Below are 25,327 nucleotides of genomic sequence, written 5' to 3'. Positions count from 1 at the left end.
GGTGGTGCTTACATCTTGATATCTTTTTTTCTGTGATATTATCATTATAGTAGTATATTTAAGCACTGAAGCAGCCAATCAGAGGAGATTGTGTAATGCCTCCTCTTGGTTTTCAGCACTGTGGACAGCATCGGGAAGAGGCGGGGTCAGATGAAATACATCTGCTTTCTGATTGGTCGATTCAGGCCAGCAACAAATCCCGTTTTTTCGTTTTTTTTCCTTCCTCCTGGGCCCTGCTTGGTCCTCCTCCCTCCTACCCGGGCGGGTAAAACCATCGGAATGACCGGCCTATGCGCGTAAAGAAAAGACCTTACGTCACGTGACCGCCTCTTACTCCCTAACCCCATCATTTGAGGAATAGCGCTGCATATTTGTGTGTCACCAGCCCTCAGATCTGGCTGTCACCCATGTGTTTCTAATGCAGATTAATCCATATGATGCAATTTAAACGGACGCAGGGATTCTAGCGACACACTCGTCACTAAACGGAAGGTAAGGCGTTTTTAAATCACCGCATTTTCATTCATTATACTCCAGATACGGGGAGGTGAGGAGGTGGAGGGGGGAGGGGGATTAATATGTTAAAATAAACCGGATTCTGGCTTCAGTAAAAAAAACATTGAAGCCTGTTTTTCGGTTTTTGTGGTGAAGAGTTTGGGCTTGACCTACTCGGCGGCGTCCGGATGAAGAAGCGCCGATGCTCAGGCTGAAGGACGCTTCTCCATCGCCTGTGTGATCACGATGCACTGTGTCCTACTGCAGCATCACTGCCATCCGCCGAAGGATATGCACATTTAAGACAGTGTTAGCATCATAATACATATCAAATCAACAAGGATCCGTCTATTGTGCATGCAGAGATTGCTTTATTTTGTGGTAGAAAGATGTCCTTCATCCTCCACATCCACCATAATTGAATCGTGGTTTACAAACATAGCCATATAATGTGGAAGGCGGTTGATTATAGCCTATTGGATGGATAAGGAGCTAAACACACAGCTCTACTGTATATAGTCCAATCTGTAAACTCTGTAGGCCTGTAACACGCCTTTTTTATGCGCCCATAGGGTATGAATACGTTTTAGGCCACACTGTTTCCCACCGCGCGCATTACACAGCTGTTATGTGTGGTTAAGAAAACATGTTTACCTCACCCGATACAATGAACGATGCTCCATTATGGGTGGATGTACTGGAAAGGACTGGGAACCACCTCTAATAAAATCCTATGGGGGTGGAAAGTCTTTTATTCCAATGGAGTGATCTACAGGAAGGCCTATGGAGGATTGTGGCCTGTTGCCTGCAAGGAGAGCAGTGTGAGTGAGTGATTTTGCACTTATTTGAAACAGCTTCTCTTCTTTTCAGTTTGGTTTTCAAGGCAGCTGAGGTTGAAGTCTGTGTGTGCCTGTTTGCAAGTGGAGGAAAATCACTGAACGCTCATCATGGCAGGTAAGCTTTCAGCTTGGCTAAGGAAACACCTTCTTTCCAGGCAAATATGTGTCTGATTTTTATCTTCGTTACACGAATCTCTGTTGAACTAGTTGAAAAATGTTTTAATGGTTCTAATCACTTATCAGACCATGCTCCTGTCTTATTAGTGATGTCCATTTCAAATAACAATTCAAAGAGTTACAGCTGGAAATGCAATAGATCTATATTATCTGACACAGATTTTTGTTCCATGGCCCAAAGGGAACTACAGATGTTCATCCAGGAGAGTGATAATGAATATATAGATCCCTCAAACCTATGGGAAACAACTAAAGCTTTTTTAAGTAGCATAATTATATCATACTGTTTAACTAAAAAGCTTTCAGCTTGCCAAGAAAACACCCTTCTTCCAGGCAAATATATGTCTACTAAAGCAAAATCAACCCATTTATAAAGCACTGCTAAATGCCAAAGCCTAATCCTTTTTTTTTTTTTTGCAGCTGTCTTGATTTCTTTATGAATTTGGTGTGTGGGCAGCTGCGTTGAACTGTGTCTTTGTATCCCTAGAAAACAACTTCCCTCCCCTGCCTCGATTCATCCCCCTCAAGCCATGTTTTTACCAAGACTTCAATGAGATCCCAGACCAGCGTCGCACCATGTGCAAGAGGCTGTACTACTTATGGATCTGTGAGTGCAGTGTCCCGCGGTTTAAGTTTGTGTGTTGGTGAGGGTAAAGTAAATGCTACATGTACAAGTTTTAAGCATTTTATGTTGCTTGCATGACTTCTTTTGTTTTGTCATGCTCTGTCACTGTTTTACCCAAAACATCAAAGACACAGTATAGCTGTGAGACCAGATCGACCGGTTTCACTGTCTGGCACGAAGACAGATGAATATTTTTTCCATTTTCGTGTGCAGTTTTATGTATAGATTGAAATATCTCTGTGTTTTGAGCGGCAAAATGATCTTAAATCTAAAACAGGTGCTCAGAGTTCAGAATGATCATGATTATACTTTTCCTAGACTGTGGTTTTGTGACATATTGTAATATTCACCTGAGCACGGTATCTTTTTCACCACATAGGTTCTGCCATTTGAAAACAAGCATGTAAGTTTGGTGAAAAAGTAGATTAGTTTACACATAGTGTTTGGTATAGAATAGAAACCGTGTGCTGTTGTAAATAAATTGTAGGTTCAGTCTATGTTACATTATTGTAGCTTTAATATATATAGAATTGGAAGTTTTGGTGTTGAGTAGTTCTTGAGATTCATAGTGATTCAGTCTAGTTGCGTTAAGGATAACATCACCACAGAGGCGTTTCGTGTTCAGTCTTGAAAATTTTTTTGTCATGTTTGCTCTCTGTCTGTGATGTCGACAGTGAATAGTGCCACGCTGGCTGTAAATCTGATTGGCTGTCTGGCGTGGATGTGCGGTGGTGGCGGAGCGACCAACTTCGGCATGGCCATCCTGTGGCTCATCCTCTTCACCCCCTGCTCCTATGTGTGCTGGTTCAGGCCCATCTACAAGGCCTTCAAGTAAGCAGGTTCCCCCTTCTGTCTGTATAAAACATGTGTACCTGCTGTTCTGCTGAATCGGATCATTTCTGATGTTGATTTTTCTCTCTCCTCAGGACTGACAGCTCTTTCAATTTTATGGCTTTCTTCTTCGTATTCATGGCCCAGGTCGTGATCAGTATTATCCAGACAGTTGGCATTCCTGGATGGGGAGTGTGGTAAGAGATTTTAATTGATTATTAAATCTTAGGCAGATATCTAACATATTTAGCATGAAGTGCAAATACAGATGGGTGACAAATTAAAAGAAAAACAACATAAAGTGCCTTAGTAAGATCTCGTGTGACTGGAGCAGCTGTTGCTGATCCTTTGCATAGTGATGATGGTGGTGGAGAGCACTGTCTAAAGGCTGGATTATACTAGAAGAGAACTAGTTTGTATGACGTGTTGTACAACCACGTGTGGAAAAAAATGTATTTAGCTGGTTCGAATGGCCACAATCAAGGCAGAGTGAAAAGTGAGGGTGTGGGATGAAATGTTGTTTAAATATGGGAATAACTGTGCACATTTTCAGACAGTCTCTCCTGGAAGGCGTTCATAGTGTTGCATTCATCTGTAAACATGAAAAGTGACATAAATAGTTGTGTAAAGAATGAAAGCTTGAGCTCCTTTCTCATCTCTGCTCAGCTGGCCAATCATGGCGTGAAACAGGAGTGAGTGGCAGATTTGTGGTTTCAGAAAGTTACAGAAATTGTCGGACACAACAACCCCCAAATTCCAACGTCAGAAAGGTTTGGGGGAAAAGGGGCTTTCGGAAGCTATTTGACCATCCAATAAGTAATTCTGATGGAGTATACTGGCACCTTAACATGTCACTCCAAATCTCCTTGAGATGTTGGTTGAGATCTAGTGACTGTGAAGGCATCTGCATTTGTTATGTTTCTCCCCTCATTTAGTTAATTTTTTTCTTTAAATTGTCAGTATATTTAATATAAATATTAAGTCACATCAGTGTATTGCACCAAACCCAGAATGTAGATAAAACTTTTAAATATCAGAGAGAAAGTCATGAATATAAAGAAGAGTTATCAGAAACCAGACTTTTACCTTTTTAAAGCTCTCAAAAAGTGTCTCATATTACCTTAAACAATGCTGGGAGAATACAGGAAAATGACCAATAATGCATCATGTATTCATGCATTGTGTGCAATTATGTTAACTCCTCTGTTGTTCCCATCAGTGGCTGGCTGGCTACCATCACTTTCTTCAGCACCAACGTTGGCTCAGCTGTGGTCATGCTGATTCCCACCATCATGTTTACTGCAGTGGCTGTGCTCTCTTTCATCGCTCTCACAAAGGTGACTTATCCATTTCTACTTGTTTGTTTAAGCTTCTTTTCCTGGCAGAAATGAGCATTTTGCAGTTTTCATTTGGTTAAAAAAAAAAGACTCTTTAAAGCCAAATTTAAATTTGATTTCTCCTCAATTTTTCTGTAGGGAAATATAAACTATAATGTTACTGCAGATATTGTGCATGATTTCCCAATTTTCAAAAGAGGATAAAACTGTTTTGGACACATTTGTAAAAACAGCATCTGGGATTCAAACCTCTGTGTAGGCGTTTCCCATAGCAGCAGCATAGCATAGCAGCATTTGACTGATATTTTTGGACTTGTTTTGTGTTGAAGACTGTTTCCCTGTTGATATGTGTTTCCCTGTATCTTAACCTGAACCCAACCATCTTTAACCCCAACCAGTTGTCTTCTGAGATGCTTAACCTGACCCCAACCTTATCACACACCCAGTATATTATTTACCCATATTCCTAAGTGATTTAAGACGTCTCCTTTACAACATTCAACACTTGGAAGGTCCTTTTGTGCTGTTAAGTCTCAACTCCATTTGGAAAGTGCCCTCAGTATTCCCCGACACGAGATGCAGTAACTAATGTATGGAGTCACGGATTAAGTATGGAGTGCTGAAATCACAGATGGGACTAAGCAACTGCTGACAACACCAGATCTCGAGCTGCCATTTTTAGTGCCTGTCTGCACAGATATTGCACCAATTAAATGACTGTTCAGACATCATCGGTAATACCAAGAATTCATGGCGCGTGTAGAGCACTAATGTGGGGGGCGCTATCACAGCAGAAAAATAAGTCGTCATAACAAACACCAAGGATACATATATACTGATTTCCTTGCAAAACTACATTTTAATTTCAGTCTGACTTCAAAACATTTTTTCTTGAAACGCACTCAGTAACAGAACTCTTACAAACTGTCTTCCGCAGGTTCATAACTTCTACCGTGGCAGTGGTGGCAGTCTGGGTAAGGCCCAGGAGGAGTGGGCCACCGGGGCGTGGAAGAACCCGCACGTCCAGCAGGCAGCTCAGCAGGCGGCTATGGGAGCCGCCCAGGGAGCCATGCAGCAGAACCAGAACCAGTACTCAGCAGCTCCCACCTACAACTACGACGACCCGATGTAGGACAGAGGAGGGGCCCAGGCTGTCAAGTGGGAGAGATAAAAAGGGATCAATTAAGAACACAATTCAGAATTAGGTGCCCTTCATTATAACGCTGTACAAGCTGAAATCAAAAAGAACAATGTAGAGAAAAGTCATGTTTTCGGTGGAAATGTACTTTTATTGAATTTTGGCACATATGGAAGTTAATGATTTTAGTCAGTTCACATTTAAATCAACAGCAAGTTATAAAAAAGCTGTTTTTTTATCTCTTATGCTGCTGAAATTTAGCTCATCAATGTGTTTGTGTTACTTTTTAACGGAGACACATAATATAGCTAAAACTAGTCCCCTGAGCTTCATCAGTTTATTCAGGTTGGTTCATCTGTGGTCAACACAGAGTGACTTCTCTGCCTGAGTCACACGTTTAAAACATCAACACTGACCTTTAATGTGTTTTTTAAGGTACTGTAATGACTATGAGTGTTTTTCTTTCATTACTTTCATTTGCCTTGAAGCTACAAAGTCACCAAACACTAAAATAAATAGCCCCTCAGTTGATATAATGACTGCTTTCACATCAGGTGACAGATTATAAGTGCAAAATGTTTAAGAGAACTTATAGGATGATTTCCTATTAAAGGAATAGTTCAACATTTTGGAAAATATTGACTCTTGCAAAAAGTTAGATGAGAAGATCGATACCACTCTGGTTGTATCAATTTTCTCATCTAACTCTCTGCAAGAAAGCAAATAATGATTAATAATAATGGATTATTTCTTGAATAATTTCAACAATTGAATCAGCATTTCAAAAGATGAAAAAAAGAGAGAAAAACTCGATGGGAAGATATTAAAAAAGTATTAAATAATTTGTCTCCAACATGATTAAAATCAGCAAGAAGCAATATCCACTAAATTTATCAGGCAGAATTTCGGAGAGTTTAACTTCCAGAAAAAGACCTTTTACAGGTCATGTTCTGGTGATTTTTTGGCACTGATGAGAAGCATCAGTGAAACTTTTCAGTTTTAATTCAGCATTTTTTTTTTACATTCTCAGGAAAGGTGTGATAGCTAGTTTTAAACTCTACCTGTAAAGTGTCAACATGTCAGGCTTTTGTCTCCTTTATCGCTGTTATTCAACCCTTCAGGGTGTTTTGGTTTTGTCATTACACACTGGTCATGTGTTGAGTAGGCTGACTTCAGTTAAACACATTACTATTACGTGTCAAAGTGAAGCACATGCAGTATTTAGGATTGCAGTTCATTGGATAAAACATTCCAAATCAACGTTGTACAGGTTAAAAGTGATTGGACGTAGAAAAATATAAATAATCATTTGTTGTTGGTGATCATACCATTGTATGAAGTGATGGATGTTTTCCCCCTTTGGCAAATTCTCCCTTTAACCCATAAATACATGTAAATGCTTAAATGACTACTTGTTTCTGAAGCTCTGGATTTCAGGCCTTAGTGTGTCATTTCGTGGCTGTTGGTGTTATTCCATGAGTAGGTGTAATATGATATTTATATAAAGAAAACTGAATATAAATTCAATCCAATCATTTCTTGATGAAGTGAAACTGAAAGAGAGAATATATGTGTGTCGCCCTCGTGAGGACTGCCCGATGTGTTCAGTCAGAGACTGTGTCATATTGTTGTCAGTGAGAAAAGGTTGTTTAACCTTTCGTGTCACATGACTTACAAGTCTTCTTTGAAAACGTCTTCAAGATTCAGTAGATGGTTAATACAGTAACACAGTATTAGACTTGAAACAAATGTAAAGATAACGTATCTGAATGCTCGTTATTTGAAAACCTGTGAGTCGTCTTGTCTGATTGTGATGATGTGGTATTCAATAGGGTGTTTGTTGTTTTATTTTTCTGTTGTATTTTTTGTGTATTTCGGATGACGTGTGGGTGAGTTTGAAGCACATGTTCGTTGTGTCTTTCCATGGCTGTGGGTAACAGATTTTGAAGTTTTTTGGGTTTTTTTTAATTTTAACTTTTTGAAAATTTTAAGGAATGTTTGCACTTGGTTACCTGTTGGTGGAGTCAAATGCAAACCAAATTCACAGTGAATCACAGCGGAGCAATACTAACGTATAAATCTATTAAACAGTTGAACTAAAGTGGGGTCCTGTTGTGCAGGCTTCAAATAATGATATAAACTGTTATGCTCTCAAGTTGGACATCACTACTATTATTTTACAATTGCATAACATTTTCACCAGCAGATGCACATACAGTGAAGTATGACCCTGGAAAGCGGACTATTCACATGCTCATCTGATGGTTGAGCTGATCAGTTCTATTTAAAGTGTAAAGTTATGCACAAAGATGAACAAAGAAGCTACTTTTCTCTGTAAGTTATCACCGTCTTTGGTGAACTTTTGGATCCGTCCAAACGTTTTTGCCATTTGTACATACAGTACAGTTAGTGTGATTATAGAAATTACAACTGTATATTTATCGTGTAGCAGGAACTGCAGCCCATTGGACAGCTGATACTCTGCATTTCACATCGCTGTATCAAAGCTTCTGAGAGCCATTTCACATTACTGACCCAACCTCCCCGTGTTGCCACATGTACTGTATGTTGTTTGATATGTATTATCATGTACTATATCATAAGTAGATATAAATATATAGTTACTTGAGGTGAGGTAAATATTTGCCATGGATAAACACATTCAATAGGAACATGCTCTAATTAGGTGGATGAAACGTTTGAGGAGGCTGTGTCTCCATGAGGGGCGTAAATGAAGAATACTTTTTTTTTGTCTATTACTTTTGTATTATTTGGTCTTACCCTAATAGATATTAAACAGTTCTTGTTGCATCCTGTTTTGTTATTTGATGAGTTCACACAGGCCTTCTACACACACAAGCTAGAATATCTCTCATGTGTTGCTGTCCATTGAACACTATGAATCTACATATATTAGATTTGTGAGCTTTTAGACGACCTGAAAGACTCAATTCTCATTTACTGGTTGAAAAAGCTGGAAACACATTGAATTTTAATTCACTTCAACAAGTCAAGACCTCTTATATTTTGCATTTGAGCACTAAATGATGCGTCACAGAAGAGGTGATAAAATTCAAGCTTTTTCAAGATGAACGTATTGCATATTGTAGTAAAATTCCTTTGTTGTATCATTCCAGCCAGACTCTTATTGTATTGAGTCACTTTATTTTACACAAAGTGAGGATGAACAGTCCAAAAATGAAGTGCCGATCTTTGCTTCAGAAGACATAAGACTAATGTGGCTGGATGCTAGTTACTGTCGTCTACAGTCTCTGAATGGAACCAGCTGATATTAAAACAGATTTGAGAGACAGTATGGATACTAATAGGCTTCCCAGAATACTGGATAAAATGGTCAGCTTTTTGTTCTTGTGATTGTGGAGTTGATTTTATACAATTTCGATCATATTCTTTTTATTTTCAAGGGCCTCTATGCCAATTTTTTCACCCTTCATCACTGAAAATACATCTTATGGATTGTTGGATAAAATTAAGTTGCAACTAGTGCCTCATCAACAACTCTCATACCAAGACAGTATATGGACTCCATAATTTCCACTGTGGCTCTGAAAATGTTCAGTAAATTTCCTGGAAAGAAATTATGTAATTTGGTACTAATTATGATGAAAACAAACACAATGTGCAATTTGTACACTTCCAATTAATCAATTCCAATAGTAATAGTCTGTGTTTGTGCACAGCAGGTCAGCTCAACATGCAAAAATGTGGAATTTGTGTACATGCAAGTATACACTTCAGCACAGATGGAGAACAGCATTTCCAGTATATCTATCGATCTATATCTGTTGTTTAAATTGAGGAATACCCAGAAAAAAAAACAGTGAAACAGCAATAATCTTAAAATTCTTTATTCATAAACTTGATGCAAGTTTACAAATTACTGTACATGGTCAAAATTTCTTCAAATGGAAAATGAAAAATAAAATAAAACCAAAGCAAGCCAACAGCGCCAGACGTGGTCATCTGTTCGTTGGTGCCAGAAAATGAATTGACAGTTGAGATAGATTAATCTTTTCAACACACAGTCCAGTTAGAGAAGCGTGCAAGTCTATTCACCACGGCATGACTATCAAACTTGAATCGCCTCGTAATATCCCCTCTGACCGGAGTTTTGGCATTCGGAAGGAGGCAATCATACAAGTGGATAAAGGCTCTGCAGCAGGGGGAGGCTGAACTTAAACCCTTAAAAAAAAAAAAAAAAAGGATGCACAAGTGTATGGTCCAACTTTTCAGACAACACAGCCCCTTCAGAGGTGGGGACACTTCTTGTTAATGATACCTGATAACTTCTGCCCCCTCAGATATATCAGACGTGTAACAACAGGATATGGAGCAGTGTGCTGAGAAGTAATTTTTTTTTTCCTGATTTGAAAATATTTAGCTCACTTTATTGTACAATTGACCTCTCCAGGCAAATTACTGCCAGCTGTGCAAAGATTTTAATCAGGAATATTTAAAGAGTAGTACACATACTACAGTGGGTATAGATGATGCATGCTACTGTAATCCTGTTAAAAACGTGATCCTTCTGTAAATGTCCTCCCTCTTGCTTCGCTTCAATTCAAAGTAACGTGACCCATAACGACGTAAAAGCAAATTCCATTTTCTGTTTTTGACATCAGATCAGTGGGTGAGTAAGCCTAAATGTCAGAGGTACGGAGCATTAATGAATCCCCCCCACCCTCCAAAATAATCAGACTCCCCTCCTTAAGTATTGTTTGTTACCTGAGTTGCCATTCAAACATACTTTTGCAGACAGTGTTAACAAATAAACTGCAAAAGAGCCGACAGATTGATAGATACAGTGTGTCTCCTGTAGCACGGGGGGGAGGGAACAGCAGTAGTGAGGATGTATTGTGTGGTCACGTTAAAAACTTAGTTTCATCTACAGTAGATATTCTGAGTTTCAGGTCAGTTCTTATTAAACTACAAATGATCTTTCTTGTTGCACACCGAAAGCGACACCGAAACACGTCCATGGTGGGAAGGGAAGCCCTGCAAATAAAGTCTGAGGGGATAAATCCAGCTGAAAGTAACATCATGTAACAGGTTCAAATCTAAACTGAGAAAGGGCAAACCACTACGATCGATGTATGTCAGGACGATATGACATTTAAAAAAAAAAAAAATTGTTGCAAAAATGTGCAGAAATGATGAAAAATCACACATCCTAACACCCTTCATCTCTTTACTCTGTGAAGCTCATTCCAGCACGGTTCTGCTTAACAAAGTGACTGTAATCAAATCCAATTATCTTAACCACAGCGAAGCCTAATTTCAGCATCAAACTAGCCATCAACCTCTACAGCTGTACTCAAAAGAAAGATTAATAGCTAAACTGAGGGACAAAGAGCTTTTCAGCTTTAACATTAAGTCTGTTGGAACTTCCTAAACAGACGCCATGACGTTCATCTTATCGTCTTCTTGTCAGAATGTTTCATGCCCTCTTTAAAAATGTGCAGATTCTGAGACATTTCTGTTTTAATATTGACCACGGGGTGGATTTGTTCACCAACAACGGTTGATCTTAGTTGCAGCATTTTGTTTCTGCTTGGCCCAATATGCTTTACACATTTTAAAATGTAATAACTAAAAAGATGCGGAGTGGTGGGTCGATTCAATTTAAAGATAAGCTTCCAAAATATGAAAAATTGTTTCATTTATTGTTGTGGATGCTCAAAGAATAAAAACAATAGCCAAAGAATATTTCTAAAACAATACTTGCATTCGTGTACCAGTTAATTTCCAAAAGAAAAAGAATTGCAGTCAATAAAAACAGGTGCGGTGAGGTGCCACTTCAAGAGCTTCTGTATCAATCTTCTTTTAAAATTCCCATTTAAAGAGGGGTAACTGACTGTTTGTGAAGCCCACTTTGTCAAAGCAGCTAAAGAAAAAAAAGCATTTCCCCACATTTAAAGGGAGAAAAGTTTTTTTTTTAAAGACAAATGAGCATATTTAGAAAACAGGGCTAGTGATACCCTCACATCTTCCTCCTCACTAAAACACTGAGGGGAGAAGCAAAGTGACACCAGAACAAAGTCTTTTTCCCGAAGCGGGGCGAAGGAATACTTGTCAGATGAGCCAACGAGATGGTTTCCGCGAGAAAGATGATATATTCCCAGTAAGTCAGAGGGGGGGAAATATTCCAAAGAAAACAAGATACTTTGACCCAAAGACATGTTCCCAGTGCATAGTGGTGGTGGCTCCTTATCCGTCCTCTTTTGGTGGTGTGTACCAGCCTGTAAGAACAGAAAGAAAAACCCCTTTGCCAATGGATTCGTACCACTGTGTGTTTACTGAGCCCCAATCATTCAGAAGTATTTACTTACCGTTCTTTTCATGAATCTGCACAAGGGATTTGTATGACTGTTGTGCTCTGGCAAGATTGTACTGGTTCTAAGAGACAAAGAATATTCTGTTAGATGCATAGAGATATATAAATATACAGTATGAAATATATAAACAATTACTATGGCAATGAAAGAAACCACTTTGGTCCAGACTAAAATATCACACCAACTGACATTCATGGTTTCTGACTTTAATGAGCGAAATAGCCTCACAACTATTGGATGGATTTCTGTGAAATGTGCTGCAGATATTCAAGGTTGCAGACCTTCTAACCCCTTATTCTACCTCCAGGTCCTCCAGGTCAGCTGACTTTGGGCTCCTGGCTGTCCCGCGATCTAAACTTAAACTCAGGGGTGGCTGCACCTTTGCAGTTGCAGCCCCTAGATGGTGGAAGAGCATTCCCTTCCCTATCAGATCTGCCCCCTCCATCGACTCTTAAGTCCAGGCTCAATTCTTACTTTTATTCACTAGCGTTTGAATCCTCCTGACGTGGCTGATTTCTGGCTTGTGCCCATGTGTTGCCCATTTGTGCCTACGAGCTGTGTGCCTTGTTGTTTATGTCAGTGTTTCTTCTATTTGTGATTTTAGCTACCTGCTCTGGTCTGTACAGTGCTTTGGTCAACATGAGCTGTTTTTAAAAGGGCTTTATAAATGAATTTGACTTGAAGATCTTCAGAGGATAAAATCTTCTGACTGTGATGATCCTCTGACTGGCCAATCTAGTGCTACCATTTCATCAAAATTCATACTTTGGTTTCTGAACAGGTGTAAAATTAATGACTTTACAGCACTACTTTGTGGTACTTTGAAAACATTAGCATGCTAACAGGCGAATGTAAGATAGTAAATATGGTAAACATTATACCTGTGAGCATTTAGCTCAAAGCAGCACTGTGTCTAAATACAGCCTCACAGAGCTGCTAACATGGCTGTAGATTATTCCTGTTCTACTGAATCACAACATGGCTGCTACAAGATTAGGACTGTAACAATTCATGATGACATTAGTTACCTTATTGGCTCCAAACTGCACCCTGGCTTTTCCTTTCACCAGGGTTGCATTTATCTGCATAATGACAGATTCTATGGAATAGGCACTGCTCCAGCCCTGAAACCACACACACAAAACATATATTGTGTTGTTTAAATTAAGGAAATTTAAGTCTAAGATTAAGTCTAAGACGTATCAAACTCATTTACACACCTGTTTTGTGAGAAGTTCCATGCACAAGGCCCCTCCTCCAAGAACATAACTGAAATAAGAAATAATACACAGTATTAGGAATGTCTATTAAATATTCAAAAGTAGGCAAATGCACATTTGATCAAGAAAGCGTTCACTTGACTTTTTGCAGATTTGTTGTGCTTCAAATTGATTTCACAGAGTCTAGATATGCCTTGTTGGAGAGAAATGTTTTTGATTTTTGCAAGAAGGCAATTTGAATTTAAACTGCTGTAAATTAAACTTTTGGATGTACCAAGAAATTCATGTAGTAATTTTGAAATGAATTTGCTTAAGCCTATCATCAGGACCCTTTAAAGAATCTGCATGATTTATGATGCATGATGAAATTGTATCCCAGTATTAATGCATTGCATTAATTACCAAGGAGTCTTTAAAATCACAATTATGCTGTTTGTATGGGTGATGCTTTTATTTGCATTCAGTTCAGAGGCAATAATTTGCAGCCAGCAATAAGCAAACTACATGTCCTCCATTACGCAGTAATAACATGGCATAATAAAGTCAACCCTGCCTCTAGAAGCACACAGCGATTACATTATCATACATTTGTATCATTTCAATTTAAATCCACAATGGGACAAATAAATATTGTCAGTAAATCTCTCCCAACAAAATCCATCTCAAAAGTTTGTGCACAACAAACGTGGACAAAGTTCCACCAAGTGAATACTTTCTTTAGAGGATTACATATGCAAACTGAGCAGAGGGAAATCACGACACACTCACCCTCCGGAGAGCACAGGTGAGACAACCCGTACAAAAGGTGGGTCAAAAGGAAAATTATCCTGTCATATGAAGAAAAGAGAAGAAAAGTCATGAGAAAATCCTTTACCCAAAAGAACATCTGACATTTTTTTTTAAAATCACAGAACTCACTTTATAAGAGAAATTGAGCAGAATGTAGTCCACTCCTTCCTTTTCTTTTAAGACCTGCAAGTCACTATGTAATGGACTATCTGGGTCTACCCTGTAATGAAGAACGGCAGGGTCAAATCTAAACAAACACACACACACACGATATTTGTAAAGTTGGAAAATATTAAAAGCAACTGAAAGTAACAACTTACGTCCTTAACTTGACATGCCATTCATAAAGGCTGTCACTGACTAGTTCGACTGAATAAATACCTGTGAAATTAGTGACAGAAACACAAACACGCTTTACTTAGAAATGTCAAAAGAATAAAAGCCACCACAATAGAGAGATGTGTCCCTGTAGTCACCTGTCTTGTAACTCTGTGATCTGTAGATCTCCCTGAGTTCCTTCATTAGGCGGTCTGAAGCTTGCACGGAGCCAGAGACTGCTCCCTGAAACAGACAGACGATCACAAAGATGCATTACACACACATGTTAGGACACCTGGACAAATGAGAAGTATATTGAGTGGAGAGGCGGGTGGAGCTACATGAAGGAAACCAGAGATCGTGAGGCCAAAGATAATGTTACATGACCAGCCATTTGAGCATTACTAACACTTAAAAGGACAATAAACTGTAACAAAACAAGCGTCTGGTTTGCTTTTCTAGTGCATCCACAGTTGGGGCGCTTGTATTGTGTACAACGGCCATCCCCACAGGGATCCACGTGGACCCTGGTGGACATGGGCGGATGCCAAAATGTATATCACTCAGACCAACCATGAATTGGCCTCAAGTAGCGTAGTGGAAATGACTTTACTAGGTGTGTCACTGAAAGGACAAAGAGTGTTTTTTTTCAACTTGCTTCATGTTGTATTCATGCTGAAATATCTCTACTGCATCAGAAATCTGACCAATCATAGTAGTACCTCACCCTAGGCACAGTGTAACCCCTTAACCTGCTACGCCAATGCAGTAGTCTCATTGAAAAGAGTGGGAAGTCTGCCATTTTTCACACAGTGCTATTGTCGGTCTGAATGTAGCTGAACTGACAGAAAAAAAAAAGTGACTTGGCTGAAGGAATAAAATGGAAGGATTTGTATCTGGTGGCCATGATATAATCCTGTAGCAATGAAAAATCACCCAGGAGACTCCGTATTTTGAGGTTGCTGCCAAAAGTTAACGTTCAAATTAGAATTTACAGGGACAAGCAGCTCCTTCACTTCTCTGCTCTATTACAGTCACCAATGCTCAATAGAGAAAAACACAAACTGAGTGAACACTTACATTCAAGTGATCCTGTCTCTGGTTTTTACGAATCTTCTCCAAGATGGCCAGATTTTCTTTCTCTATTCCGTCATCTTCTGACTTTTTTCCTTCTGCTGGCTCCTCTTCTTTCATGTCGTAATGGTCCAGGTCTTGGTCCAGGTCGATGTCCTGCTGCCACAGTGTATTAATCATGTTCAGATACAGGATGTAATACAAATTGAACCATTAGGACATAAATAATATATATCTCCGGAAGTAGAAGAAATATACATAGGCACCTCTCCCATTTCTTCCTCCTCCTCCTCTTCAGACGTCACCTCATCTGATGGTCCGTGCTGTAGTGCGGTGAAATATTGTGAGTTAAAAAACTGAGTTTTGGAATAAAAGACATTGAATTTTCTCACGCTGGTAGCGCCTACCTTTCGCTCTTGGGTAATCGGGCCAGCAGGTAGAGGCTGGTCGAGCATTTCTACATCTGGATGTTGAGGCAGGTTGTAAAGCCGACAGAGGTCACAAATGAGGCGCTTCAACTGCTGAAGAAGCTGTCAGCAAAATCGACAGATTTAAACGTCAAAAAGGAAAACCAAACTGTCGTTAAACAATTCAACCAAGCTTCCACAGTCATAGCACTGAACCTGTGTGACATAAGCCAACTTACCAATGTGCTGCCTTTTCTCACATCCTCTAAGCGCTCCAACACTTCAGCCAGACTAGGATCATCAGAGTCAACAAACCATATCGGAGGCGTTGAAGGATAGGATTCCTGCAACAGAGGCCACAATAGGACATGGAAATTTAGCCTTTAGTCCTGCTTGTGTGTTGATGGCTTTATAGACTACAGAGAACACTGCTTCTTTTAAGAAAACAAAAACATGACTGATGTTGCCCACAGACATTTTATCTACATAAAAAACATATTAAAGTCTGTACCAAAGCTAAAAAAATGATCTTAAAACCAAACGTCTCAGCCCACGCAGCCACCCACTGAACAAAATGATTTGTCTACCGTCAGCTGCAGAGCTGCACGAATATCTCCGGTACCGATGCTGGCAAGTAGCTGAGCGCTGTGTTGAACTTTCAATTAGGCCTTAATACAGTTGTTAAATCATGTGTGAACTTCAGTTTACATGACTGAAGATGCGAGAGACAACTTTGAATTATAAAAAGCTGGCTCTTAGCATAGAGGGGTAAAAAAAAAAACTACAGCCAAACTGTTGTGTAGTTCAGCAAACAAACTCAGAAGGTAAAATCGTGTTTGGTACTACTATTTAATTTATTGGTGATCATTTTTCAGCAGTCCAATTTCCAGAAAGGAAGATACATTTTTATACAGCAATAGTCATTAGGTATGAAGTTACAATAGATAGATTAGGATGAGAATCAACTTGTGGACCTTGATGCCATCACACAACTCAAGATGGTTGTGTGATGGCATCGTTGGTCATATAATGGTTTAAAAATACAAAATATAGCTCGATATTAATTCAACTTGGGTTTAATCACCCTGAATGACAGACTTAACTGACCACATTCATTTTGTTTGGTTTTTAAGCATTTTTGTGTTATGAAGCACCAGATACATCAGAGCTGTCACAATAACGACCTGGATGTTTATTTAAACACTATTTAGTTAGAAAATGGTAATTATGCTAACTCTGATATTATATAAATCCATGTCATAAACCATGACAGCTGCCTTTCAACATTTTGAGTCTCTTCATAACTTTTTGTGAAGTAGATGCTCAGTGGATCAAATCAGAGTATCATCACTGATATAGATAACCAAGGAACTGTTTCTGAATGCTGCTCATTGTATTTCTGTTTCTCCCAGTTAGAACAAGTGAACACACCTGATTCAGCTAATCAGATGTAGGTAAAGGAGGGAGAAATTGAAAATATTCACCACTTGGCGTAACAGGCAGCAGGATTGACTGACGAAGGGGAGGGACCACCTTTAACTTCTCATTTTCTAGTAGAAAGATTGTGATGCTGAATGTACCCTGGTTTTTTCGAGATTCAGCTGACTCAGATGGGTTGCAGACTGACTCAGCTTGAGTTTCAACATGACACAGCTATCAAAACATTTTAACGAGCCTGTCTGTGCCCCCAAAAATGAGCATAAGTGAAACTGTGCGGATGTTTCTGCTTAGAGAAGAGGATGTGGTCAGGATACCAGGCAGATGAGTGACATGACATGAGTGAGCCTCTGTTGTTAATGACAACACCTACATTTTGTGTAAATTAAAGCAGTGGTTCTCAAAGTGGGGTCTTGGGATCCCCAGGGGTCGTGGAGAGGGCTCCAGTGGGTCTCCAGCAAAAAGGGGAATCATTTTTTTCCACTATATTTCCATCCATAAGTAACATAATGACAGAATATGTGACTATTTTGATCATGGGTTTCATACACTATCTGTAATAAATCATCTAAAAGCAAAAATCTTATCAGATGGGGGTCCATGGTCTAATTTGTGTCACTTGAGGGGGAACCACTGGATTAAAGGATGGGTTCACAATTTTTCCAAGTCTTTCTTAAAACAATAGTCAGATTCACAAATGAACATTGAAACTGACTTTTCTTGCCGTAATCATCCTTCATCTTCATACTGACCATTAGAAGATCCCTTCATAATGAACTTACAATGTAAGTGACGGGGGCCAAAATCCACAAGCCTCCTCATGTACAAAATGTATCTAAAAGTTTATCTGAAGCTGATATGAAGCTTCAGCCGTCCAAATTAGTGAGATCAAGTAATTATCTTTCAACATTACAGTCTTTTCAGCGCCAAAAGTCTTCTTTTTGTTACTATACTTCCACTGTAGCTCAGCAGGGAAACACAAAGAGGGAATTGGATGCTAAAAAGACTGTAAATGTGGCAGATATCCACTTGATATGACTAACTCAGACTGCTGAAGCCTCATACAAGCTTCAAATAAACTTTTAAATGCATTTTGGCACACAATGACTGTGTAGACACACTGTGGATTTTGGCCTCCATCATTTACATTGAAAGCACATTTGAAGGGGATCTTTTAATGTCCAGTATAAACAGGAGGAATGATTACAGCGAGGAAAACCTCTTTCAGTGTTCATATGGGCACCTGACTGTTCTTTTAAGACTTGGAAAAATTGTGAACCCGTCCTTTAATATTATGTGCTTTACTCAAGATTCAACATTATTTACATGACAAGCAGTCGGTGTTGCAATGCATTAAAATAACGTTACCAGGCCCGTCTAAGGTAATCTGCGTTAACAAAACATGTAGACACCTTCGCTCACATTACTGCTTGAAAAAAACAACTCCGTCATATCTACATCATATCTCTCTGCATGTTTTGGTGCCCTGATAAAGAACCACTAACGTCACCGGCCAGTAAGTTCGCAACAGGGATCAGTCTATTTACTGAAAAGCCAAAAAAACAACATTCCGTTAAACCGCCTCTGTGTAACGTTTAAGATGTGTACGGGGCAGAGTCGGTTCAGAAAAACATGTTCTCCGCGATATGGTTTAAAAAAAACTGTGATGTAGTAAAAGTTCCACTATGCCATGGCTAAATAACGTTAAGATTAAACCAGACACGGTTCCGTAGTTAGAAAGTTAGCCGCCGTAAGCTTACGCTAAAGTACCGCAAACAGTAACGCAGTTATTTTGGCTAACAAGACAAGCTAGCGTTAACGTTACTTTCAGTTGGGAGGCTAGCAAAAGCTACCGCAGCGTCGTTACTAATCGACGTTTTATTGTACACTTTCTGAAAGTGAATTTAACACTTGTGCGGTGTTGTTTTATTAAATCCACGGGGCTGATTAAATCTTGATGGCCAAACACTAAAAGGAAAATGAAAACGATCACTTTATTCGTAGTTAATTTGTAAACACGGAACCCTCCGCGGAATGATTGGGTTTCAGTCGATAGTCAGTGGCTTGGGTTAGCTTGTGCGCAGAGCTGGCCTGGACTCACCGTGATGTTGCAGTGAATGATCAGCAGCTTCTCTCCTGTTACATTGAACTGGCAACTGAGTTCGTCGGGTTTCCAGTCTATTATTCTGAATCGTTCGTGGTTTGGGTCAAAAATTGACTCCAAAAACTTCAATTCGGCCTTCAGCCCCGAAACCGACATCTTCAACTCATCTCAAAGCAGCAGGCCGCTGGCAGAGGGGAAGTCGGGGCGGAATGCGACCGCGCAGTGGAGTCGAGTCTACGGATCATCTCGCATGTTAGCGTGAGAACAACAACAAAGGGCTGGAGGGTTGCAAGGCAAGTTTATTTATACAGCACATTTCATCAACAAGGCAACTCAAAGTGCTTCACATTAAACATTCAAAGCATTAAGACAAAATGCAAAAGAAATCCATTATTAAAGGATAATTAAATACAATTAAAATAGCCATTAAAGAATTAAGAGAAAATAAAAGAATAAGCTAAAATAGAATAAGACATAAAATACGAGGATAAAAGTTACGGTGCGGTGCAAGACATGAAACAAACGCTTCAAATTTGATTTAATAAAAGGTTGAAAACAGAAGAACAAAAACAAAAAAAGTCTTTAGCCTTGATTTAAAAGAACTGGGAGTTGCAGCTGTAGTGTTATCATACAACAATTGTTTTATTCCTTTCTTCTTATTTGTATTATCAAGTAATTAGTTTTACAAGGCTTGTTTTATTTTGCACTAATCTCATTGCAGTGAACCTGTAAAACAAAATGAAAACATTCATGTTTATGTATATTTTATCTAAGAAGGGACAATGCACTTTAATTAACATGAGCACCTGGGTCCAGCATGTAAATGTGCCAGATTTAGCCATAAAGTCTAATTTTCATCTGCAGTCCCTGACAGGTTGATGGCATATAAAAAACATTAAAAGAAAACATACAAGAGCACATAAGCACAACAATGACATGACCACTACTTCAGATTATGACAGCCAGCTTGATTGTCCAGTAGATTTGAAGGCAGAGTTGAGAGATGTGATGTTCATTAGTTCTGAATAGCGTTCCAGGTATGTGCTGATTGATAGGAAAAGGCTGACTGCTCAGAGGTATTTTTTCTATGTGGTATTTTACAATCCCCTCTGGTAGACGAGTTTTGATTTTGTTTAATGAATTCATGGAGCAGAGGGGGGCCAGACCATGAAAATTTTTTATTCACTAGTAAAATATCTGCAAATTTGATCATGTTTTTCCAGTTTAAGAAATCATATTTAGTTGAAATTTTACAAAGATGTTATGAATTTGACTTTTGCTTTCAAAGCCTGTCTATAAAATGTCTCTACTGATTGTAATGTGGTCCTACCTGTCTGTGTCCAGCGGGTAAGATAGATCTTTTTAGATATCTATATATATATATAGAGAGAGAGAAATATTTTAATATTGAATATCTGCCAAGCAACTCCAACCCAATATTGTTTTTATCTCTCCACCTTTGTGTTACAGATTAGATTAAGTAAAGTAAAATGTGGAAAGCAATTTAAATCAGAGCAGCAGAATAGCTCTACTTTAAGAAAATATAACCCTCATCTCATATTTCTGTGATGGCTTTCTATAATATTTTTATAGTGTGTCTGTAGTATTTTGTATAAATACAACAGCACACTATACAAAAAACTATCAATGTATCTATCTGTCTATCTATCTATTGTGGATCTCCAACATGTTTGTAGATGAAGTGATGTAAATTTACTTTACACTAAATTGGAAAAAAAATAAAAAATTATATATTGGCTTTATGCAAAATGAGGTATTTTAGATAAGTATTTGCATGCTTGCATAATGTAGCAATGTGAAAATGATTATATTTATTAATTAATAAACAACATTTACAATGGTGTCTTTTTCTCTCATCTGTGTCTCATGTTTATTTGGTCGTTTGTGTATGTGAAGGCAAAGTTTCTATGTATATTAGCATGATTTGCCATTCAATTTTATGTAAAGATTTGGCCATTGCAATGTGGTTTTTATGGCTTTTTGCTAACAGTTTTAGGAAAACTGCTTTTGTTTTAATACATTGATGCAGCAGTTGTGAAAAACTATGCACTGTTTAAGAATACATCCAACTTTTTATGCACTGACTTGACACTAGATGGCACAACAGATAAACCTGTTCTGCTTCCAGCTAAACATTGACTATTGTAGCCACCCACACATTTTACAAAAGTACCCTTATCTACAGCAGCACACACACCTATTACAACAGAGCATGTGTTTCACTGAACCCAGAACGCAGAGTACTTTACATGTAACTACATGTCAGCCAGTCATGACTTTGTAGAAAGTCAGGTTAGGAGGCGCATTCACCACTCTTTCTTTCCAACGGCACACAAATCATGCCATCTTATTGCATAACTAATACTGTTGCTGAACTGGCACTTTGAAGTTGGATTACCTTTCCTGTGTAAGTGGACTTGGGTAAGTGTTAATATTACTCAAAACCTACAAATAAAAAAAACTTTGTGAAACATGTTATGCACATAAAAACAGCCATGAAATATGTTGAACGTTTTCTGTGCAAATCTTAATTTCTGAATTGTTTAGATGTAATACTTACTATCATGTCTTGTAAGTGTGAAGTATAACAGAAGATAATGCTTTTTAACAGTCATTGCAATCAACTTGTGCTTAAAACACAGTTTCATTAGTTGTTGTCTAGAGTTTGTCCTGTATTTAAAGACTTGCCAATAAATTTGGGAGTGATAGAGGTTTCTGATCTGTTTTAAATTTTGCTTTTTGTGCTTTTTGTGTGACTTTCAAGTTTACATTTGGATCATGGATTGTACCTAGTTAATATAAGATTTACATTCCACAAAAAACACTGTGCAAACTAGACAGACAGAACTCTTATTAACTTGTTTTTGTACATTTTCAGGGTCTCTCACTGACATCAATATGAAGGTGCCTCATTTGTCTCTGGTCACCTTTACTCTACTGTTGATTCAACTATCTGGCTATGCATCTGGGGGCAAAATCCTGGTGTTCCCACTTGATGGGAGCCATTGGGTAAACATGAAAGTACTCATAGAGGAGCTGCATGACAAAGGCCATGAGATCACTGTGGTTCGGGCGTCTGATAGCTGGTACATCAGTGAAAAGTCTCCCTTCTACACCTCTGTCAACCTTCCCAACCCTAGTGGATTTAAGGAAAACCTTTCAACCTTTTTGTCTCCACAGCTGGAAATGCGGCTTCAGAGTAAGCCTTCATCTTTTTGGTCTCACATCTGGACTCAGATTCAGAGGGAGCGGATGGTTTTCGAACAGGTCTCTCAGTTCCACAAGACAATGAGTGAGATGATTGTTCAGATGTTTGAAGATGAAAACCTGATGCGTTCCTTCCACAATGCCAAATATGATGTGGTTTTGACTGACCCCAGCATTGGCGGAGGGACAATGCTGGCACGTCAGCTTCAAGTTCCTCTTGTTTTCAATGTCAGATGGACCATTCAAGGTGAAGCTCATTTCCTTATTGCCCCCTCACCTCTGGCATACATTCCTTTTACTGCAACAGAGTTGACAGATAAGATGACTTTCTCTCAAAGAATCAAGAATGTTTTGAGCTATATGCTTGGGATGTACACACTATCATCTATCACAGAACCTCATTACAAACCAGTAGTTTTGAAGTACTTTGGTCCTGGTGTGGATTACTCAACGTTTTTCCTGGATGCTGACATATGGCTTATGAGAAATGATTTTATCTTTGAATTTCCACGTCCTACAATGCCAAACATAGTCTACATGGGTGGATTTCAGTGCAAGCCCCCTAAGCCGCTCCCTGCCGATTTGGAGGAGTTTGTCCAGAGTTCTGGAGATCATGGGATCATTATGATGACATTAGGAACTTTAGTCGGGAAGCTTCCTGAAGACATTGCAGAGGAGATTGCTGCAGCCTTTGCTCAAATGCCTCAGAAGGTTGTATGGAGGTATATGGGACAAAGGCCAGCCAACCTGGGCAATAATACATTACTGGTCAAATGGCTACCACAGAACGACCTCTTAGGACATCCCAAAACTAGAGTGTTTGTGACCCATGGAGGTACTAATGGGGTTCAGGAGGCTATTTACCACGGAGTTCCAATAGTTGGACTTCCCTTATTCTTTGATCAGCCTGATAATCTCTCCAGAATCAGAGCAAAAGGAGCAGCTGTGAACGTGGATATCTCCGTGCTTGATAGACACATCTTTGAGGATGCGCTGATGACAGTTCTTTACAATTCCTCTTACAGTGAAAACATGCAGGCGCTCTCAAGGCTGCACAGAGATCAGCCAATGAAACCACTGGACCAGGCTGTGTTTTGGATAGAATATGTTATAAGACATAAAGGGGCACGTCATCTGCAGTCACAGTCCAACAAAATGTCCTGGTTTGTTTACAACTCTGCTGATGTCATTGCAGCTTTGTTGACAATTGTTTTGCTTGTGACATTCACCTGCATTTCAATTGTAAGGTTATTGTGGAGAATGATTTTTGTTGGGAAAAAAGTTAAACATGAATAAAATGTCAGTTCTGTGTTGTTGTTTTTTTGAGTGCATAAGATATGAAAAATAAACTTTGTCTCTTGACAAGATTAACCCCAAACATGCTTATAACCCGAAAACAGTATCCATGAAGAGTGAATATTTCAGTGACAAATGTATTCAAGTGCAATCAGTATACTTATATTCATTATAATCCTATTTAGTGTAAAAGACTCAGAGATGAGTCTTATGAGATGAGACTGTTGTAGCCTAGAATAACTGCCATGTCAGCAAGTGTGATTGATTTCACCTTTATATGTATTGCCATCTAACTAAAACACACATAGTACTGCCTGGAGATATATAATATTTAAGACCATGACAGACATATAACAGAGCTATGAGCAGGTTTATAGAGTGAGAGGATGAAAAAAAAAGTCAGGTTCATACTTTACAACTTGCTGAAAAAAAAACAATGCAGCACAAAATGAAACTTTCTAGTTTTTACTTAAAATTATATAGGAAACAATATCGAATAAAAACAGTTTACCACACTAAACATAACAATTACAAGTGTTAAAACTCTTGCTTTCATTGGGAATTAGATCAGAAAATAATTCTTGCCTGTTACACATATGCCTGTTTTAAGATTAATGCTAGTGTATCTGTGAGGCTTTACAGTGGTGTTATGAGTTAAAAGCTATCATCAGCATGCTAAGATGCTCACAATGACATGTGGATGTTAAGTAAGTAATTAAGTAAAATGTAATAGAGATACAGAAGAAACCTGTCTCCTGTATAAAACCTGTGTGAACGGGTCAGTAGTTCCTGAAGAGTAAATGGTTGTGTTGTGTTTGTTGGTTTACACCACTTAAGATAGGTTTGTTCAGCTGTTACAAATGTGTCTGCAAGGGCAAGCAAATTCCACCTCTAACATCTCCACAACAGCAAGGATGAAGGCAAAAACCACCTTTGACACAACAGGGTTGTTTCTAAGCTCATCCCTGAGTGTTGTGATCAGATGTATCTCTGCTCCCATCAAGAATTCTAGACAAAAAGAAAAAAGTCCACATTTATGGATGATTCAGAAATGTATTTCATGGATCTGCTTTGATTTCTCATTTGTTTTTTTGTTCATAGGTTCATTTAGCATTTTTGCACTTAGGCCATTTTTAACCCTGAGAGGTTGCAGAGGAAGGAAGATAAAGTCGAGGGAGAGATAGAGAAGATATATTAAGGTTTGATTCATGGCTTTCAAGGCACGTTTGATGGAACAGTTCTCCACTTTGATGGGGTTTAAGTGAAATAAGCGCTATAGTAAAAGAACATTTGGATTTTTGGGGAATAGGTAAAATAAATCTGTTTTGCATGTGTCAGTTTTCACAACGTTTGCAGTGGGTGGCAGCAGAAAGCTCTTATAGTGTTTTAAAGGAAGTACTGAAAAAATACAAGCTTCAGAATGGCTTGTAGCTCATCTCACTTTTTGTTTCAATTTTCTGAATTTTGGGGATGCCAAAGGAAAAAGATTATTTTGATATCTAAAAATGAAATTGTTAATTCAAAAAGTGCATAAAATAGTGAATGTAATTTGTCTTAACACTGAGTAGATAATTGGCACATTTTTAAATACGACATTTAAAAAACATATATTTTAATTCATAAAGACTTTCATTTATTAAATATGTCAGTAAATTT

The 25,327-nt window shown here is 38.6% G+C and overlaps 3 protein-coding genes across 6 annotated transcripts; 2 read left to right on the top strand and 1 right to left on the bottom strand.

Moving 5' to 3' along the window:
• Positions 1-265: 265 nt before the first annotated feature.
• On the top strand, positions 266-8,242 carry scamp5a (secretory carrier membrane protein 5a). Its single transcript, XM_042411926.1, has 7 exons — positions 266-492; positions 1,366-1,449; positions 1,999-2,118; positions 2,811-2,967; positions 3,063-3,164; positions 4,187-4,304; positions 5,242-8,242. Exons 2-7 carry the CDS (start codon positions 1,443-1,445, stop codon positions 5,434-5,436), a joined length of 699 nt encoding a protein of 232 aa, XP_042267860.1. The 5' UTR covers positions 266-492; positions 1,366-1,442; the 3' UTR covers positions 5,437-8,242.
• Positions 8,243-9,295: 1,053 nt separating this feature from the next.
• LOC121897056 (ubiquitin-conjugating enzyme E2 Q2-like) lies at positions 9,296-19,402 on the bottom strand. Of its 2 annotated transcripts, none has more exons than XM_042411316.1 (13): positions 19,145-19,402; positions 15,846-15,950; positions 15,607-15,729; positions 15,466-15,522; positions 15,206-15,358; positions 14,284-14,368; positions 14,128-14,188; positions 13,937-14,027; positions 13,787-13,845; positions 13,019-13,067; positions 12,827-12,922; positions 11,793-11,859; positions 9,296-11,702 (listed from the first exon to the last, which is right to left on the bottom strand). In XM_042411316.1, exons 1-13 carry the CDS (start codon positions 19,301-19,303, stop codon positions 11,671-11,673), a joined length of 1,137 nt encoding a protein of 378 aa, XP_042267250.1. In that variant the 5' UTR covers positions 19,304-19,402; the 3' UTR covers positions 9,296-11,670. The 2 variants fall into 2 exon arrangements, with proteins under 2 accessions (XP_042267250.1, XP_042267251.1); XM_042411317.1 differs by having other exon boundaries at positions 15,206-15,355.
• On the top strand, positions 19,357-25,253 carry LOC121897054 (UDP-glucuronosyltransferase 2C1-like). 3 transcript variants are annotated; one of them, XM_042411313.1, is made up of 2 exons: positions 19,357-19,440; positions 22,047-25,253. In XM_042411313.1, the coding sequence occupies exon 2, from the start codon at positions 22,067-22,069 to the stop codon at positions 23,669-23,671; it is 1,605 nt and encodes a 534-aa protein (XP_042267247.1). In that variant the 5' UTR covers positions 19,357-19,440; positions 22,047-22,066; the 3' UTR covers positions 23,672-25,253. The 3 variants fall into 3 exon arrangements, with proteins under 3 accessions (XP_042267247.1, XP_042267248.1, XP_042267249.1); XM_042411314.1 differs by lacking the exon at positions 19,357-19,440 and adding an exon at positions 20,995-21,589; XM_042411315.1 differs by lacking the exon at positions 19,357-19,440 and having other exon boundaries at positions 22,173-22,254; positions 22,349-25,253.
• Positions 25,254-25,327: the final 74 nt, after the last annotated feature.

The sequence above is a fragment of the Thunnus maccoyii genome, chromosome 5, assembly GCF_910596095.1.
Source record: "Thunnus maccoyii chromosome 5, fThuMac1.1, whole genome shotgun sequence".
Taxonomy (NCBI): domain Eukaryota; kingdom Metazoa; phylum Chordata; class Actinopteri; order Scombriformes; family Scombridae; genus Thunnus; species Thunnus maccoyii.
The sequence above is the reverse complement of the archived record's forward strand: the minus strand, read 5'-3'. Positions and strand labels throughout refer to the sequence as shown.

Bases quoted from the DNA above. Each gene is read 5' to 3' on its own strand.
- LOC121897054 (XM_042411313.1), top strand. From the start codon at position 22,067: ATGAAGGTGCCTCATTTGTCTCTGGTCACCTTTACTCTACTGTTGATT.
- scamp5a (XM_042411926.1), top strand. The intron at 3,165-4,186 runs GTAAGAGATTTT...TGTTCCCATCAG, and splicing joins ATTCCTGGATGGGGAGTGTG to TGGCTGGCTGGCTACCATCA. The intron at 4,305-5,241 runs GTGACTTATCCA...TGTCTTCCGCAG, and splicing joins CTTTCATCGCTCTCACAAAG to GTTCATAACTTCTACCGTGG.
- LOC121897056 (XM_042411316.1), bottom strand. From the start codon at position 19,303: ATGTCGGTTTCGGGGCTGAAGGCCGAATTGAAGTTTTTGGAGTCAATT. The intron at 14,189-14,283 runs GTGACTACAGGG...CTAATTTCACAG, and splicing joins ATCACAGAGTTACAAGACAG to GTATTTATTCAGTCGAACTA. The intron at 14,028-14,127 runs GTAAGTTGTTAC...TCTTCATTACAG, and splicing joins TGGCATGTCAAGTTAAGGAC to GGTAGACCCAGATAGTCCAT.